The 12,925-nt window shown below is 55.8% G+C and overlaps 1 protein-coding gene across 2 annotated transcripts in view; it reads right to left on the minus strand.

The window, feature by feature from the left end:
* Positions 1-65: 65 nt before the first annotated feature.
* The window catches only part of LOC115385289 (supervillin-like), a 60,681-nt gene continuing 47,821 nt past the window's right edge, over positions 66-12,925 (minus strand). Inside the window, exons 23-44 of one of the 2 annotated variants that reach the window (XM_030087267.1) lie at positions 11,549-11,714; positions 11,385-11,471; positions 10,798-10,884; positions 8,788-8,965; positions 8,533-8,705; positions 8,148-8,303; positions 7,718-7,854; positions 6,953-7,100; positions 6,741-6,886; positions 6,492-6,667; positions 6,254-6,407; positions 5,888-6,152; positions 5,663-5,814; positions 5,349-5,454; positions 4,115-4,322; positions 3,902-4,035; positions 2,226-2,381; positions 1,487-1,630; positions 1,293-1,414; positions 998-1,153; positions 345-365; positions 66-167 (exon numbers count right to left, since the gene is read on the minus strand). In XM_030087267.1, coding sequence (XP_029943127.1) covers positions 81-167; positions 345-365; positions 998-1,153; positions 1,293-1,414; positions 1,487-1,630; positions 2,226-2,381; positions 3,902-4,035; positions 4,115-4,322; positions 5,349-5,454; positions 5,663-5,814; positions 5,888-6,152; positions 6,254-6,407; positions 6,492-6,667; positions 6,741-6,886; positions 6,953-7,100; positions 7,718-7,854; positions 8,148-8,303; positions 8,533-8,705; positions 8,788-8,965; positions 10,798-10,884; positions 11,385-11,471; positions 11,549-11,714 — 3,159 coding nt within the window. In that variant the 3' untranslated portion in view covers positions 66-80. Of the gene's footprint in view, positions 168-344; positions 402-997; positions 1,154-1,292; positions 1,415-1,486; positions 1,631-2,225; positions 2,382-3,901; positions 4,036-4,114; positions 4,323-5,348; positions 5,455-5,662; positions 5,815-5,887; positions 6,153-6,253; positions 6,408-6,491; positions 6,668-6,740; positions 6,887-6,952; positions 7,101-7,717; positions 7,855-8,147; positions 8,304-8,532; positions 8,706-8,787; positions 8,966-10,797; positions 10,885-11,384; positions 11,472-11,548; positions 11,715-12,925 lie in introns of both variants that reach the window. The other variant, XM_030087266.1, reaches the window with a different exon arrangement.

The raw sequence follows: 12,925 nt of genomic DNA on the forward strand, positions 1-12,925 counted from the left end.
CCCCCTCCCCCTCCCCCTCCCCCCTCCCCCTCCCCCTCCCCCTCCCCCTCCCCCCTCCCCCCTCCAGCGCCGCCCGCTGCTCAGAACAGGCCTCTGGCTTTCTTCACCTCCACCTGCTTCCAGGCCGGCAGGACGGAGAACTCCTCCCTGCTCATGTCCAGGACGCTCTGCAGGACGGACGGAGGACGGCACAGGGTCAGAGGTCAGGGGTCAGAGGTCAGGGGTCAGCCGCTCAGGACTGAGTCAACCAGGTTAAACACACACCGATCAGCCATCAGAGGGTGGAACACACTCCGTCCACACAACAGCAACGACAAGGCAACGCTGCAGGCTGGAGGACTCACCTTCCCATCAGCCCCTGCTGCCTGGAGGCAGGGCAGTTCACCGGGGGGGGGGAGGAGCTAAAGACAAGTTGATCGTCACAGGAAGGAACACCGACACGTCACACTGTCCTCTGAGGAGACGTTCGTCTTCAGTCAGTCTCTGAAGCCACAGAGTTTCAAACATACAACCCTGAACGCTGTCCGAGCTCAGATGACAACATGACTCATGTTCATGTGTTCATATCTGTCACCAAGTCCCAACGTCCTCGATAAAGGACACTCTAGAAAACAACGATCATCACATGTTCTGAAGTTTGTTGTTGTGACGTTTAACACCTCAGAGACTGACGTGGGACAGAACAAGACAGAACGTTTCCTCTGTCTCAGGAGGCCGTGGACGGTTCCGTCAGAGACTTAAAGGGTCGAGCCAGAAGGACAGAGAGACAGAAGGACAGAGAGACAGAGAGACAGAAGGACAGAGAGACAGAAGGACAGAGAGACAGAAGGACAGAGAGACAGAAGGACAGAGAGACAGAGAGACAGAAGGACAGAGAGACAGAGAGACAGAAGGACAGAGAGACGGACGGACAGAGTGTCCCTCTCACGTAGCTTCAGTGCTTCCTGAGGTTCTACCAGCAGAACGTTGAGAACCGCAGAGAGCCGGAGCGTCTCACCTGGAAGTCCTGGTCGGTCAGGTAGCGCTCCAGCCGGAGCGGGTCCACGCCGTCGGGCAGCGGCCGGGCCAGCAGCGCCGCCGGGGGGAAGGAGTCCTGGCAGAGCCGGGCCAGAACCTCCTGGACCAGGATGATCTGCTGACACACCTCCGCCTCCTGCAACACAGCGGGAGCAGCGGTGACGGGAGGAGGACCGGCGCTGGGCCCGGTGGCGCCGGGGCCTCGCGGCGCCGGGCCCTGCGGCGCCGGAGCCTCGCGGCGCCGGGCCCCGCGGCGCCGGACCGGTTCCACCCACCCGCTCGGTGATCCGGGCCACGTCCTCGCGGTGCTCCCAGCAGGGGAACATGTTGGTGAAGGTGAGCGGCTCCAGGCCGGCGTGGACCAGGTACGCTCTGGGGGGCTTCTTCTCGTTCTTCTCTGAGGGAACACACAGAACTCAGCCGGTTCTCCGCCGGTCCCGGGGGTTCCACGGCGGGAGAACCGGACTACCTCTGCAGTACTGCAGCACCGTCTCCATGGCGCACTTCCTGTCCGAGTCCCAGCGCATCCGGGCCGAGCCGGCGCTGCGGCCGTCCCCGGGCCACCAGCCCTGCCACAGGTACACCTCGTGGTGGTTGTCCACCAGGAACAGGCCTGCCGGGACCACAAGAGACCGGGAACCACAGAGAACGTCAGCCTGAGACCAGCAGTCAGAACCGAGGGACGCACCGGCGCAGGGACCAGCGCCGCGTCCCCGATACCAGTACCAGTATCAGTGCCAGTGCGTCGGTCCAGACAGCAGTATCGGGTGGTGGACTGATACTGCTACCGATATTGGTGCGTCAGACCGATACCCGACACCAGTACCAGGTATTAGATACCAGTCCTGGATGGATACGGTATCGGGTCTCGGTCTGATACCAGTATTGTGTATCAGATAACCGGGCATCTGTCCAACACCCGGTGCTCAGAGGGAGACACTCATCAGTCCCATATCGGGTATCAGACTGGTCCCAGTATGGGTTCTGGTCCTCAGGTCAGTATCAGACCCATGCTGCTTGAGTTCTGGTACCCATAAAGCACCCTGACAGAACCCGGGTCTTTGTTCCTGTTCTTTAACAAAGCGGTGCAACGACAGCAGACCGGACCTGCTCCTGAGCTCCAGGGAACAGGTCTGACCTCTGACCTCTGACGCCCTGGGGGTTTCAGCCTCCTTAAGCTTCGTCCTGGACTCGGGTCCTGGTCTGACCTGGCTGGGTGGCGCCGTACAGGTCCTCCTGCAGGAAGGGCATGGCGTTGACCCGCTGGGGGTCTCGGGCCGGGTAGAGGAGCTCCGCGGCGGCGAACGCCCCCGAGGCGCTGCTCAGCTGGAACAGGCGGGGCGTGAAGTTAAACCGGCCCGGATCTGGAGGACACACCAGAGGACACGGGCGGTTTGACCTTCAGGAGGACGACCCCCAGGTGAACCCTGTCCTCACCCTGACGTCCTCACCCTGACGTCCTCACCCTGACGTCCTCACCCTGACGTCCTCACCCTGACGTCCTCACCCTGATGTCCTCACCCTGACGTCCTCACCCACTCTGACACCTGGATGTTTCTGTTTAAACACACCGAGGGTCCAGAAGCATCAAGTGATGCTACATGCTACATGCTAAAAGAGTTTCAGGCTCACACACTAGTGATGCTTAGGGATGGGTACCTTTCACATCTGAATCGATACGATACCGATACTCGGTACCTGCAAATCGATACCGGTATTTTTCGGTACCTGTTTTCGATACTTTTTTTTTTTTTGGGGGGGGCGGGGGGGGATATGCATTTGGTAATTAAAGTTATTTTGTATATTTAAAAAAATAGTCAAAACTTTGGAATTTTCAACATTTATGCTGAGAAAAATGTGTGTGGGGATAAAGTAAAAAATTTAAATAAATAACAATAATAAATAACATAATAAAAATAGACTCAAAATAAATAACTGTATAAAATGTTTCACATTAGCAGCACCAGTCCCCTCTACAGTAAACAAACACTCAAAGGTTTACTGGAGGATCAGAATTGTATGGTTCCAACTCGTGATTGGGCAGTCATAATGCCAATCAAAAGCCACGTGGGACCGCTTTTGCGTGATGACATATCATGTCGAGTCGCCGCCTCGATGCGCGCTCTTGTTTCGAGCCGCGCATGCGCAGAGCATTGTTTAGGAAGTGACATGCAGCGGGAGCGACCATCGCAGAAGCAGAAGCCGCAGAAGCGGCTTGTTCCTCCCGCGAACACCTCCGAACAGGGGCGGGGTGGCCATCGGGAGGTTTCCCGAACGGCCGGTGTGTTCCAGGCCGGTGGGGTCTATTCCGGCCGGCAGCCACAAGCGGCCCCCCCCCCCGCCGCCCGCTCTCACAGCCCGTGTGCATGTCCGCTCTCCCGGTATATTATATATTTGATCCCGGTCTGCGAGTCAAAATACTCCGAAGATTTTGGACCCACGTAACCGCGTCACCTTGCCGATGCATAATGTCAAGGTGCGTTCAGGGTCAAAAAAAAAAAAAAAAAAAAAAAGGTGCGTTCAGGTACCGAAATGTGGTACCGACGGATTTCTTGTGAATCGATACTCGGTACTTAAGCGGGAATTCGGTCGGTACCAAAAAATTACCGAAATTCGGTACCCATCCCTAGTGATGCTACATGCTACATGCTAAAGAGTTTCAGGCTCACACACTAGTGATGCTACATGCTACATGCTATCGAGTTTCACATTCACACACTAGTGATGCTACATGCTACATGCTAAAGAGTTTCAGGCTCACACAGCAGGGATGCTACATGCTACATGCTAAATGTTCTCAGGTCGGACTAATAGGTTGGTTTTACTTGTCTAGACAGCCAGTAAAGCGCCGTGCACGGAGCTCCGGGAGTTGTGCACGTGGTACCTTGCAGCATGCAGTCGTACGCCTTCCTGTCCCTCCTCCCGAGAGCTTCCCAGAATGCACTGGGCTCGGTGCCCTCGCTGCACTCCCGGATGGTGACCTTGCTGCTGCTGTGGAGGCCGGCCTCCAGAGGACAGCTGCGGCACACAACACACACGCCGTCAGCGGCGGCGGAACGCCGGCGCCGACTGGTCCGTCCGAGGAGGCGGGACTCACTGCTCTTTGATGTGATTGGCCGCCGTGCGCGCCACTTCCTGCGCGTGCGTCTGGGACTTGCAGCCGTGCCACAGGTGGATGAGCGCCTGGCTGACGCTCAGCAGCAGCATGGAGGCCCGGGAGCGCAGGCTGCTGCAGTGACAGGCCACCTCCAGCAGGTGGCCCTCCCTCTGCAGCTCGCCGCGCACACAGTACAGCCGCCAGTCACCTGGGGGAACCATGATAGCACATAAAGGTGGGCGGAGCTAACGTGGCGTCCCCCACAGCGTCCTGAAGCTTCCAGCAGGTTGTCTCCACACTGAACTCTGTAAACCAGGTGTAATGTGATTGGTCCAGCCGGTCACATGACCGCGTCATGTGGACAGAGGAGGAGCTGCGATTGGCTGATTGATGCTTGATGGTAAAGTGTGGTGAAGACGACTCGGAGACCAGAGCCGGTCCTGAAACCAGGAGCTTCATTACAGGGAAATTCAGCACTTTGACTGGTTCCACTGAGACCCGGGTCTTTTTGAAACCAACATCAGTGCCCCCTGATGGAATTTCCCCAGAATTACAGCTTTTCTGTACTTCACCATTAACTTCAGTTTGACCAGCGGAGGCTGGCGCTCGGCGAGAACGCAGAACTCAAGAAAAGTTGCAATTAATCGCATTAATCAGCTGAGAGAAGAGAGAGACGATGAAGCTCGCTCTCCCGTCACTGAGATTTCAGTGTTTTCTCCTCTCTGCGCAGTTCGGCTGGATTATGAGGACGAGATTCTTCATTCCACGTTGAGAAATAATGATTAATAAAGATTAATTGCAATTTTGAAAAAATTAATCGTTGATAGCCGTCGACAAATTAATCACAGTTAATGGTGACGAATGCGATTAGAGCTGACAGCGCTAGTTCCTGGTGGAAACATCGATTGGCACCTTCGTCTCAGAAAAGTTTCAGGTTTCCATGGCAACAGCAGAAACACTGAGGGACGGCTGACAGGCTGGTCCTGATCCGGATTCCAGTCCAGATTCTCCTGGTCCTGGTCCTTCTTGTCCCATTAGTAATGACCAACATGAGAACTACACCGTCTTCACTGTTTCTGCCGTTGCCGTGGAAACCAGCACCGTCAGAACGAGTGCAAACATGAACCTTTTCACCTCAAGCGTTGTCATGGAAACACTGGAAACAGTTCAGAACCTGACTGAACGGCTACAGTGGACCGTGAGCGGGTTCCCGGTGGAACCGGAGGGTTCTCACTCTGAGCGTTCTCCTCCTCTTCCTCTCTCCTCCCGGAGTGGACGACCATCCCTCCTCCGAAGCACTGCAGGAAGCACGGCGGCTCCTTCCCCTGCAGGACCTGGACCTGCAGGACCACCGTCATGAATCAGCATCCTGACGCCCCGAAACAATAACCAAGGTGAACCGAGAATCATGGGAGACTGATGATGTCATTCAAAATGGAGGCCCTCATGAATGTTTCTGCCAGTTTTAGCTGCGACTCAGACCCTCCTGGTCCAGAGGTTTGATTTGGCGGCTTCCGCCCGTCCAGGACGGAACGCCGGCGAGCGTACCTGCGCCCCGCGCTCCTCGTCCAGCTCCACCGTCATGAGCGCCGACGTGCCCTTCTCGCTGACGGTGGAGTTGCGGCCCTGCCAGAAGAAGTAGCAGCACTTCTCCTTGCCGGGTCCGGCGGTCCGGGTCTCGGGGTTCTGCCTCCTCCCCACTGAGGACAGCAGAACAATCAGCCAATCGCAAGAAGATCCCACCGACCCCCGGACCCCGAACCCGGAACCCACCTGCCGTGCTGACCATGTACTTCCACTTCACCACGTAGGCGTCGCCCTCGTGGAACTGGCCGATGCTCTGGCGCGGCAGGCGGCTGTAGTCGAACTCCAGGATGTGCCAGACCTCCACCGCCAGCGTGTCCACCTGGTAGCTGCGCCAGTCGTCGGCCTCCACCCGGCCGTAGCCCCGCCCCACGCTGAGCCCATCCAGGACGGTGCAGACCGGCGCCTGGCGCGGCGCCAGCATCAGGGCGGCGTTGCACGTCTGCGGCTGCTCCTGGCACCCAGACGGAGACACCAGTGACCTCTGACCCCGCCGGAGACACCGGTGAACTCTGACCCCGCGGGGGACAACGTGAGGACCCGACGCTCCGCTACCTTGTGGTCCGCCGGGGTGGCGCCGGCGGCCCTGGTGGGGCTGGGGGTCCTCCTGGAGTCCGTCCAGTCCTGGAACTTCTCCTTGAACAGCGTGGTCTCGTTGTGCTGAGTCAGTCTGCCGAACACGGCCCAGTCCGGCCGGCCTTGACCTTTCCTGGAGGACCGGAGGAAACCAGAACAGTCAGACCGGCGGAGACCCGCCCACATCGCCCCCGTTACAGTCGCTCTGCGGTCCTACTTGGGGATGACGGGGTTGCACTCCCCGGGGTCCAGCGGGTTGATGTCGCAGTTGGTGTAGTCGAAGGTGCCGTTCCAGAGGTGCTTGGCGAGCTGGAAGGCCACCTTCCTCTGCGCCAGCGTCACCTCCTTCCCGTGCCAGACGTACATCTCGCTGCCGAAGTCGAACACCAGGACCTGCCGGGACAACGTCAGCGCCGTCACGCCGTGCTCCCGGCGCCTCCCGGCACGGCGCCCGGCGGCGGGTCACCTCCGTGGGGCGCAGCAGGGAGCAGCGCGGCATCTTGGCCCAGAAGTCGTCGTCCGGGACCAGCTTGTCCTCCGTCAGCCGGTAGACGCAGTTGGTCTCCACGATGGCGCCTTCGTACAGCTCGTCCTCCTCCGGGCTGCCTGCGGCTGGAGACCGAGCCCACAGGTGAGTCCGGAGGAGTCCCCTCACCTGGTCCTGACGCTGATCCTCACCCTGGTAGCTGGACTGGCCCCCCAGGACCTGCCAGAACTCTTGGGCCACGGGGCCCTGAGTGTCCAGGTTCTCCTCCAGCACCTGCACGGAGTCGGCCCGACAACCCAGATCCCGCTTGCTCTGGATGAAATTCGCCAACTCTGATGCCTGGAAGAGCAGAGAAGGCAGGAAGTGGCAGAGGAATAACAGGAAGTGGCAGAGGAATAACAGGAAGTGGCAGAGGAATAACAGGAAGTGGAAGAGGTAGAACAGGAAGTGGAAGAGGTAGAACAGGAAGTGGCAGAGGAAAAACAGGACGTGGTAGAGGAAGAACAGGAAGTGGCAGAGGTAGAACAGGAAGTGGCAGAAGTAGAACATTAAGTGGCAGACGAATAACAGGAAGTGGCTGAGGAAGAACAGGAAGTGGCAGAGGAATAACAGGAAGTGGAAGAGGTAGAACAGGAAGTGGCAGAGGAATAACAGGAAGTGGCAGAGGAATAACAGGAAGTGGCAGAGGTAGAACAGGAAGTGGCAGAGGAATAACAGGAAGTGGCAGAGGAAGAACAGGAAGTGGCAGAGGTAGAACAGGAAGTGGCAGAGGAATAACAGGAAGTGGCAGAGGAAGAACAGGAAGTGGCAGAGGTAGAACAGGAAGTGGCAGAAGTAGAACATTAAGTGGCAGACGAATAACAGGAAGTGGCTGAGGAAGAACAGGAAGTGGCAGAGGAACAACAGGAAGTGGCAGAGGAAGAACAGGAAGTGAACAGAGTCAGGTTTCAGCTCACCTTGCTCTTCTCGATGACATTTGCGAACTCGCCGCTCCACAGGAAGCAGTGCTGCGGCGTCAGCAGCAGGAAGCAGTCGCCGCTGTTCAGCGACGAGGCTCTGGGCTCCACCAGCCGGGTCTGGACGTGTCGCCGGCCTGGATCCACACACCGGGGGGCGGAGACGGGTGGGGGCGGGTGGAGAGAGACGATGATAGGTGGATACAGACAGCGACAGGTGGAGACAGATGAAGTTAAAATCAATCCAAAACCTCACAAACACCAAACAAACCCAAAGTCTGAAATCACAAAACATCAACATAACTGAGGCGTTTTGGAAAAACGAAACGTACCAATCAACAGAAACATCACGAGTCAGAAACAAACAAATATCCAACAAGTGTTCTTTTCTTTAAATTGAGTCAAACACAAACACGTAAAGCCCGCTGACCTTTGACCTGCAGCAGCATGAGCTTCTTGTACGGCACGGCGCTGTTGTTGGACACCTGCTCCGAGACGTTGACGCTGCGCAGGTTGACACTGCTGAAGTTCTCCTTGCTGGCCAGACCGGCCAAGGCCGCATCGGAGAAACAAGAGTTCTTATTCACTGCGGGGGATGAAATGAAATGAACATTCATTCATTCATTCATTCATTCATTCACAAATGAACATATGAACACAAGATGAAAATGAACACTCATTTCTGGATTTTCTTTCAAAATAAAACGTCATGTAGACACATAGTGAATACATCTTAGTGAAATACAGTTTTCAGACTGAGAAGAAAAGACCTAACACACACACACACACACACACACACACACACACACACACACCCTTGTGGCTCTTCATGCGCCGGCTCTCCAGCAGTCCCACGTTCAGCCGCTGCTCGGTGTACTCGTGCCGGATGTCGTTCCGGGCGGCCAGCATCCTCAGCGGGTTCCTGGACGCCGGGACGTTCCTCGCTGGGCGCACCGCCCGTCGGTGCCGCACCACGTCGGAGGTCAGCCTGGGGGGAGTCGGACACGTCCGGTCGGCCCCGTGACTCGCTTCCAGAGGAACTTCCCCCGGGGGCGGTGGGCGGGACTTACTTTGGCGCCTGGGGGCCGAAGATGGCGTCGAAGTCGTCGGGGATCTCCACGGCGCCGGTGACGGAGGGCGGGTCCTCCACGTGGCGGTAGAACTTGGAGAAGGTTTCGTCTTCGAGGATCATCACCTCCTTCACCTTCTCCTCCGTCACGGTGACGGTGGCGTCCGGCAGCGAACACACTGAAAACATCACACACACTCTGAGCAGAACACAAGGAGGGACACACCGATACCACAGTGATACACCGATACCACACCGATACCACAGTGATACACCGATACCACACCGATACCACAGTGATACACCGATACCACACCGATACCACACCGATACCACAGTGATACACTGATACCACACTGATACCACACCGACACCACAGTGATACACCGATACCACACCGATACCACACTGATACCACAGTGATACACCGATACCACAGCGATACACCGATACCACACCGATACCACAGTGATACCACAGTGATACACCGATACCACACCGATACCACACTGATACCACAGTGATACACCGATACCACAGTGATACACCGATACCACACCGATACCACAGTGATACCACAGTGATACACCGATACCACACCGATACCACACTGATACCACAGTGATACACCGATACCACACCGATACCACAGTGATACCACAGTGATACCACAGTGATACACCGATACCACACCGATACCACACTGATACCACAGTGATACACCGATACCACAGTGATACACCGATACCACACCGATACCACAGTGATACCACAGTGATACACCGATACCACACCGATACCACACTGATACCACAGTGATACACCGATACCACAGTGATACCACAGTGATACACCGATACCACAGTGATACCACAGTGATACACCGATACCACACCGATACCACACTGATACCACAGTGATACACCGATACCACACCGATACCACACCGATACCACAGTGATACACCGATACCACAGTGATACCACAGTGATACACCGATACCACAGTGATACCACAGTGATACACCGATACCACAGTGATACCACAGTGATACACCGATACCACAGTGATACCACAGTGATACACCGATACCACACCGATACCACACTGATACCACAGTGATACACCGATACCACAGTGATACACCGATACCACAGTGATACCACAGTGATACACCGATACCACAGTGATACCACAGTGATACACCGATACCACACCGATACCACAGTGATACACCGATACCACACCGATACCACAGTGATACACCGATACCACACCGATACCACACTGATACACTGATACCACAGCGATACGATACAACAGCGATACCACAGTGATACAACGATACCACACCGATACAACAGCGATACCACAGTGATACAACGATACCACATCGATAAGATACAACAGCGATACCACAGTGATACCACACCAGTACAACACCAAGACAACAACGATACACTGCTAAAAGGATGAAGTAACTTGAGCTACTCTCTGACATCCAGTACTTGTTAAATGCCATAAAGGCTCATTTACAGCCCACAAGCTCCACACAGCCGCTACGCCCACGCTACACCACCTCCAACAGCCTGACAAGGCGTTCCCTGGAGGCAGACTGAGTCAAGGCGTTCCCTGGAGGTCAGACTGAGTCAAGGTGTTCCCTGGAGGCAGACTGAGTCAAGGCGTTCCCTGGAGGCAGACTGAGTCAAGGCGTTCCCTGGAGGTCAGACTGAGTCAAGGTGTTCCCTGGAGGCAGACTGAGTCAAGGCGTTCCCTGGAGGTCAGACTGAGTCAAGGTGTTCCCTGGAGGCAGACTGAGTCAAGGCGTTCCCTGGAGGTCAGACTGAGTCAAGGTGTTCCCTGGAGGTCAGACTGAGTCAAGGTGTTCCCTGGAGGCAGACTGAGTCAAGGCGTTCCCTGGAGGTCAGACTGAGTCAAGGTGTTCCCTGGAGGTCAGACTGAGTCAAGGTGTTCCCTGGAGGCAGACTGTTGACAGTGAAGCAGGTCAAACCTTTACTGTTGAGTTTTCCCAGGAATGACTCCAGTTTATCCAGTTTTCCATCTGACTCCAGGTTCAGGTCCGGCACAGCCTTGATCTCTACACACACACACACACACACACACACACACCACACACACACACACACACACACACACACACACACACCACACACACACACACACACACACACACACACACACACACACACACACACACACACACACACACACACACACACGGTTGAATCATTCAGTGTTTTCATCTTGTTGAGCTAACGCTAACTACACCTTCAGGCTGTTCCCATGGAAACAGACATGGTTTGACACTCTGAAATGTTGCCGTGGAAACGGAGCCTGACTGTTTGTGCAGAATGCCGACAGAGAACGAGACGTGAGCGAGAGGGGAAAGGTCAGAAATAAGAAGAAACATGGCTTCAGGGTCAGATGTGACGCCTTCATGATCCAAGGAGGGTCAAGGGTCAAGGGTCACTGGTTTGGATGACGGTGAAGGCAAATCAAAGCAAACAGAAAGTTAAAGTTCGAGACGAGCGGGAAGAGTGAGGAACAGCCGGTCTGACTGTTGGGAGTTGAACCGACCTTCCTGCGGCCTGCAGACGGCAGGGTGGAGGCCGGACTTCGCCTTCAGCTGGACCGGAGCCTGAAGAGCGGCGGGAGCAGCCAGACCTGCAGACACAGAGACCGCCGCCGTGACCCCCGAACAGGGCCCGGGCTCATCGCTGTGTTCGGGGTTGACCTCTGACCTTTCTTCACCATGCGTGCGGCCACGGTGAACTGGGTGGAGTCGTTGGCCGCTCCGTGACCTTTGACCTTCCAGGCCTCCTCCCGGGCGACGATCAGCTTCTTCCTCTCCTGGATGGACATGTGGGCCTCGACGCTCTGATGGTCCACGTCCGGGTCCAGGATCCTCTGAGAACCAGGAGAACCAGGAGAAGGTCTCAGCTCAGCCTGGGAAACCTACCCTCTGACCCCTGGTGCATGATGGGAGTTATTGTCTGAACTCATGGGAGGCCTGTTGACACGACAACCCAAAGAAAACACAAAAGTCCCGTTGTGTTTCGGTCCGTTTCCATGACAACTGTGCTCAGAGCCACCAAAGACCATTAATGAGGACGCCGTCGCCATGGAAACCAGAGAAAATTAGACTTTCTGGAAACGCTGCTCCAGGTCCTGCTCCAGGTCCCGGTCCAGGTCCTGCTCCAGGTCCTGGTTCCAGATCCTGTTCCAGGTCCTGCTCCTGTTCCAGGTCCAGGTCCAGGTCCTGGTCCTGGTCCTGGTCCTGTTCCAGGTCCAGGTCCTGGTCCTGTTCCAGGTCCTGGTCCTGTTCCAGGTCCAGGTCCAGGTCCAGGTCCTGGTCCTGTTCCAGGTCCTGGTCCTGTTCCAGGTCCAGGTCCTGTTCCAGGTCCTGGTCCTGTTCCAGGTCCAGGTCCTGGTCCTGTTCCAGGTCCTGGTCCTGTTCCAGGTCCAGGTCCAGGTCCAGGTCCTGTTCCAGGTCCAGGTCCTGGTCCAGGTCCAGGTCCTGGTCCTGGTCTAGCTCCTCCTCAGCAGATCAGCAGATCAGACTTTCTGAGCAGCAGCAGCAGCAGCAGAGTTTCTCCACAGACAGAATCTGGAGCCTTTCCAGAAACTTCCAGCTCAGGAGTCGTTTCCACAGAGTTTTCTGGCTCCGAGAAGCGAAGCGCTTCCCCCGTTCAGCGTTTCCACTTCAGGTTTCATCGGATTCTGAACATCATGAAAGAAACTCTGGAAAAGGAAGAAGCTTCAGCTCCGTGAGGCGGTCGTCATAGAAACCAGGCCCAAGACACTCGTCTCCTGAGAGCAGCGGTTCGATTCCTGTCCTGAGTGCGTGTCTGTGTGTGTGTGTGTGTGTGTGTGTGTGTGTGTGTGTGTGTCTGTGTGTGTGTGTGTGTGTTCTTGTACATGCCCAAAAGTAAGGACCAAAATTCGCTTTTCACCAACAGAGTGAGGACATTTTTGCTGGTCCTCACTTTTCAAAAGGCCTTTTTTGACCTTTTTGAGGTTCAGACTTGGTTTTTGATTCAGGGTTCCAGTTGGGTTTAGGTCAGGTTTAGGTTTAGGGCAGAGGTCAGGGTTAGGCTTTTATTTTTGATGGTTAGGGT

The sequence above is a fragment of the Salarias fasciatus genome, unplaced genomic scaffold (assembly GCF_902148845.1).
Source record: "Salarias fasciatus unplaced genomic scaffold, fSalaFa1.1, whole genome shotgun sequence".
Classification (NCBI taxonomy): Eukaryota; Metazoa; Chordata; class Actinopteri; order Blenniiformes; family Blenniidae; genus Salarias; species Salarias fasciatus.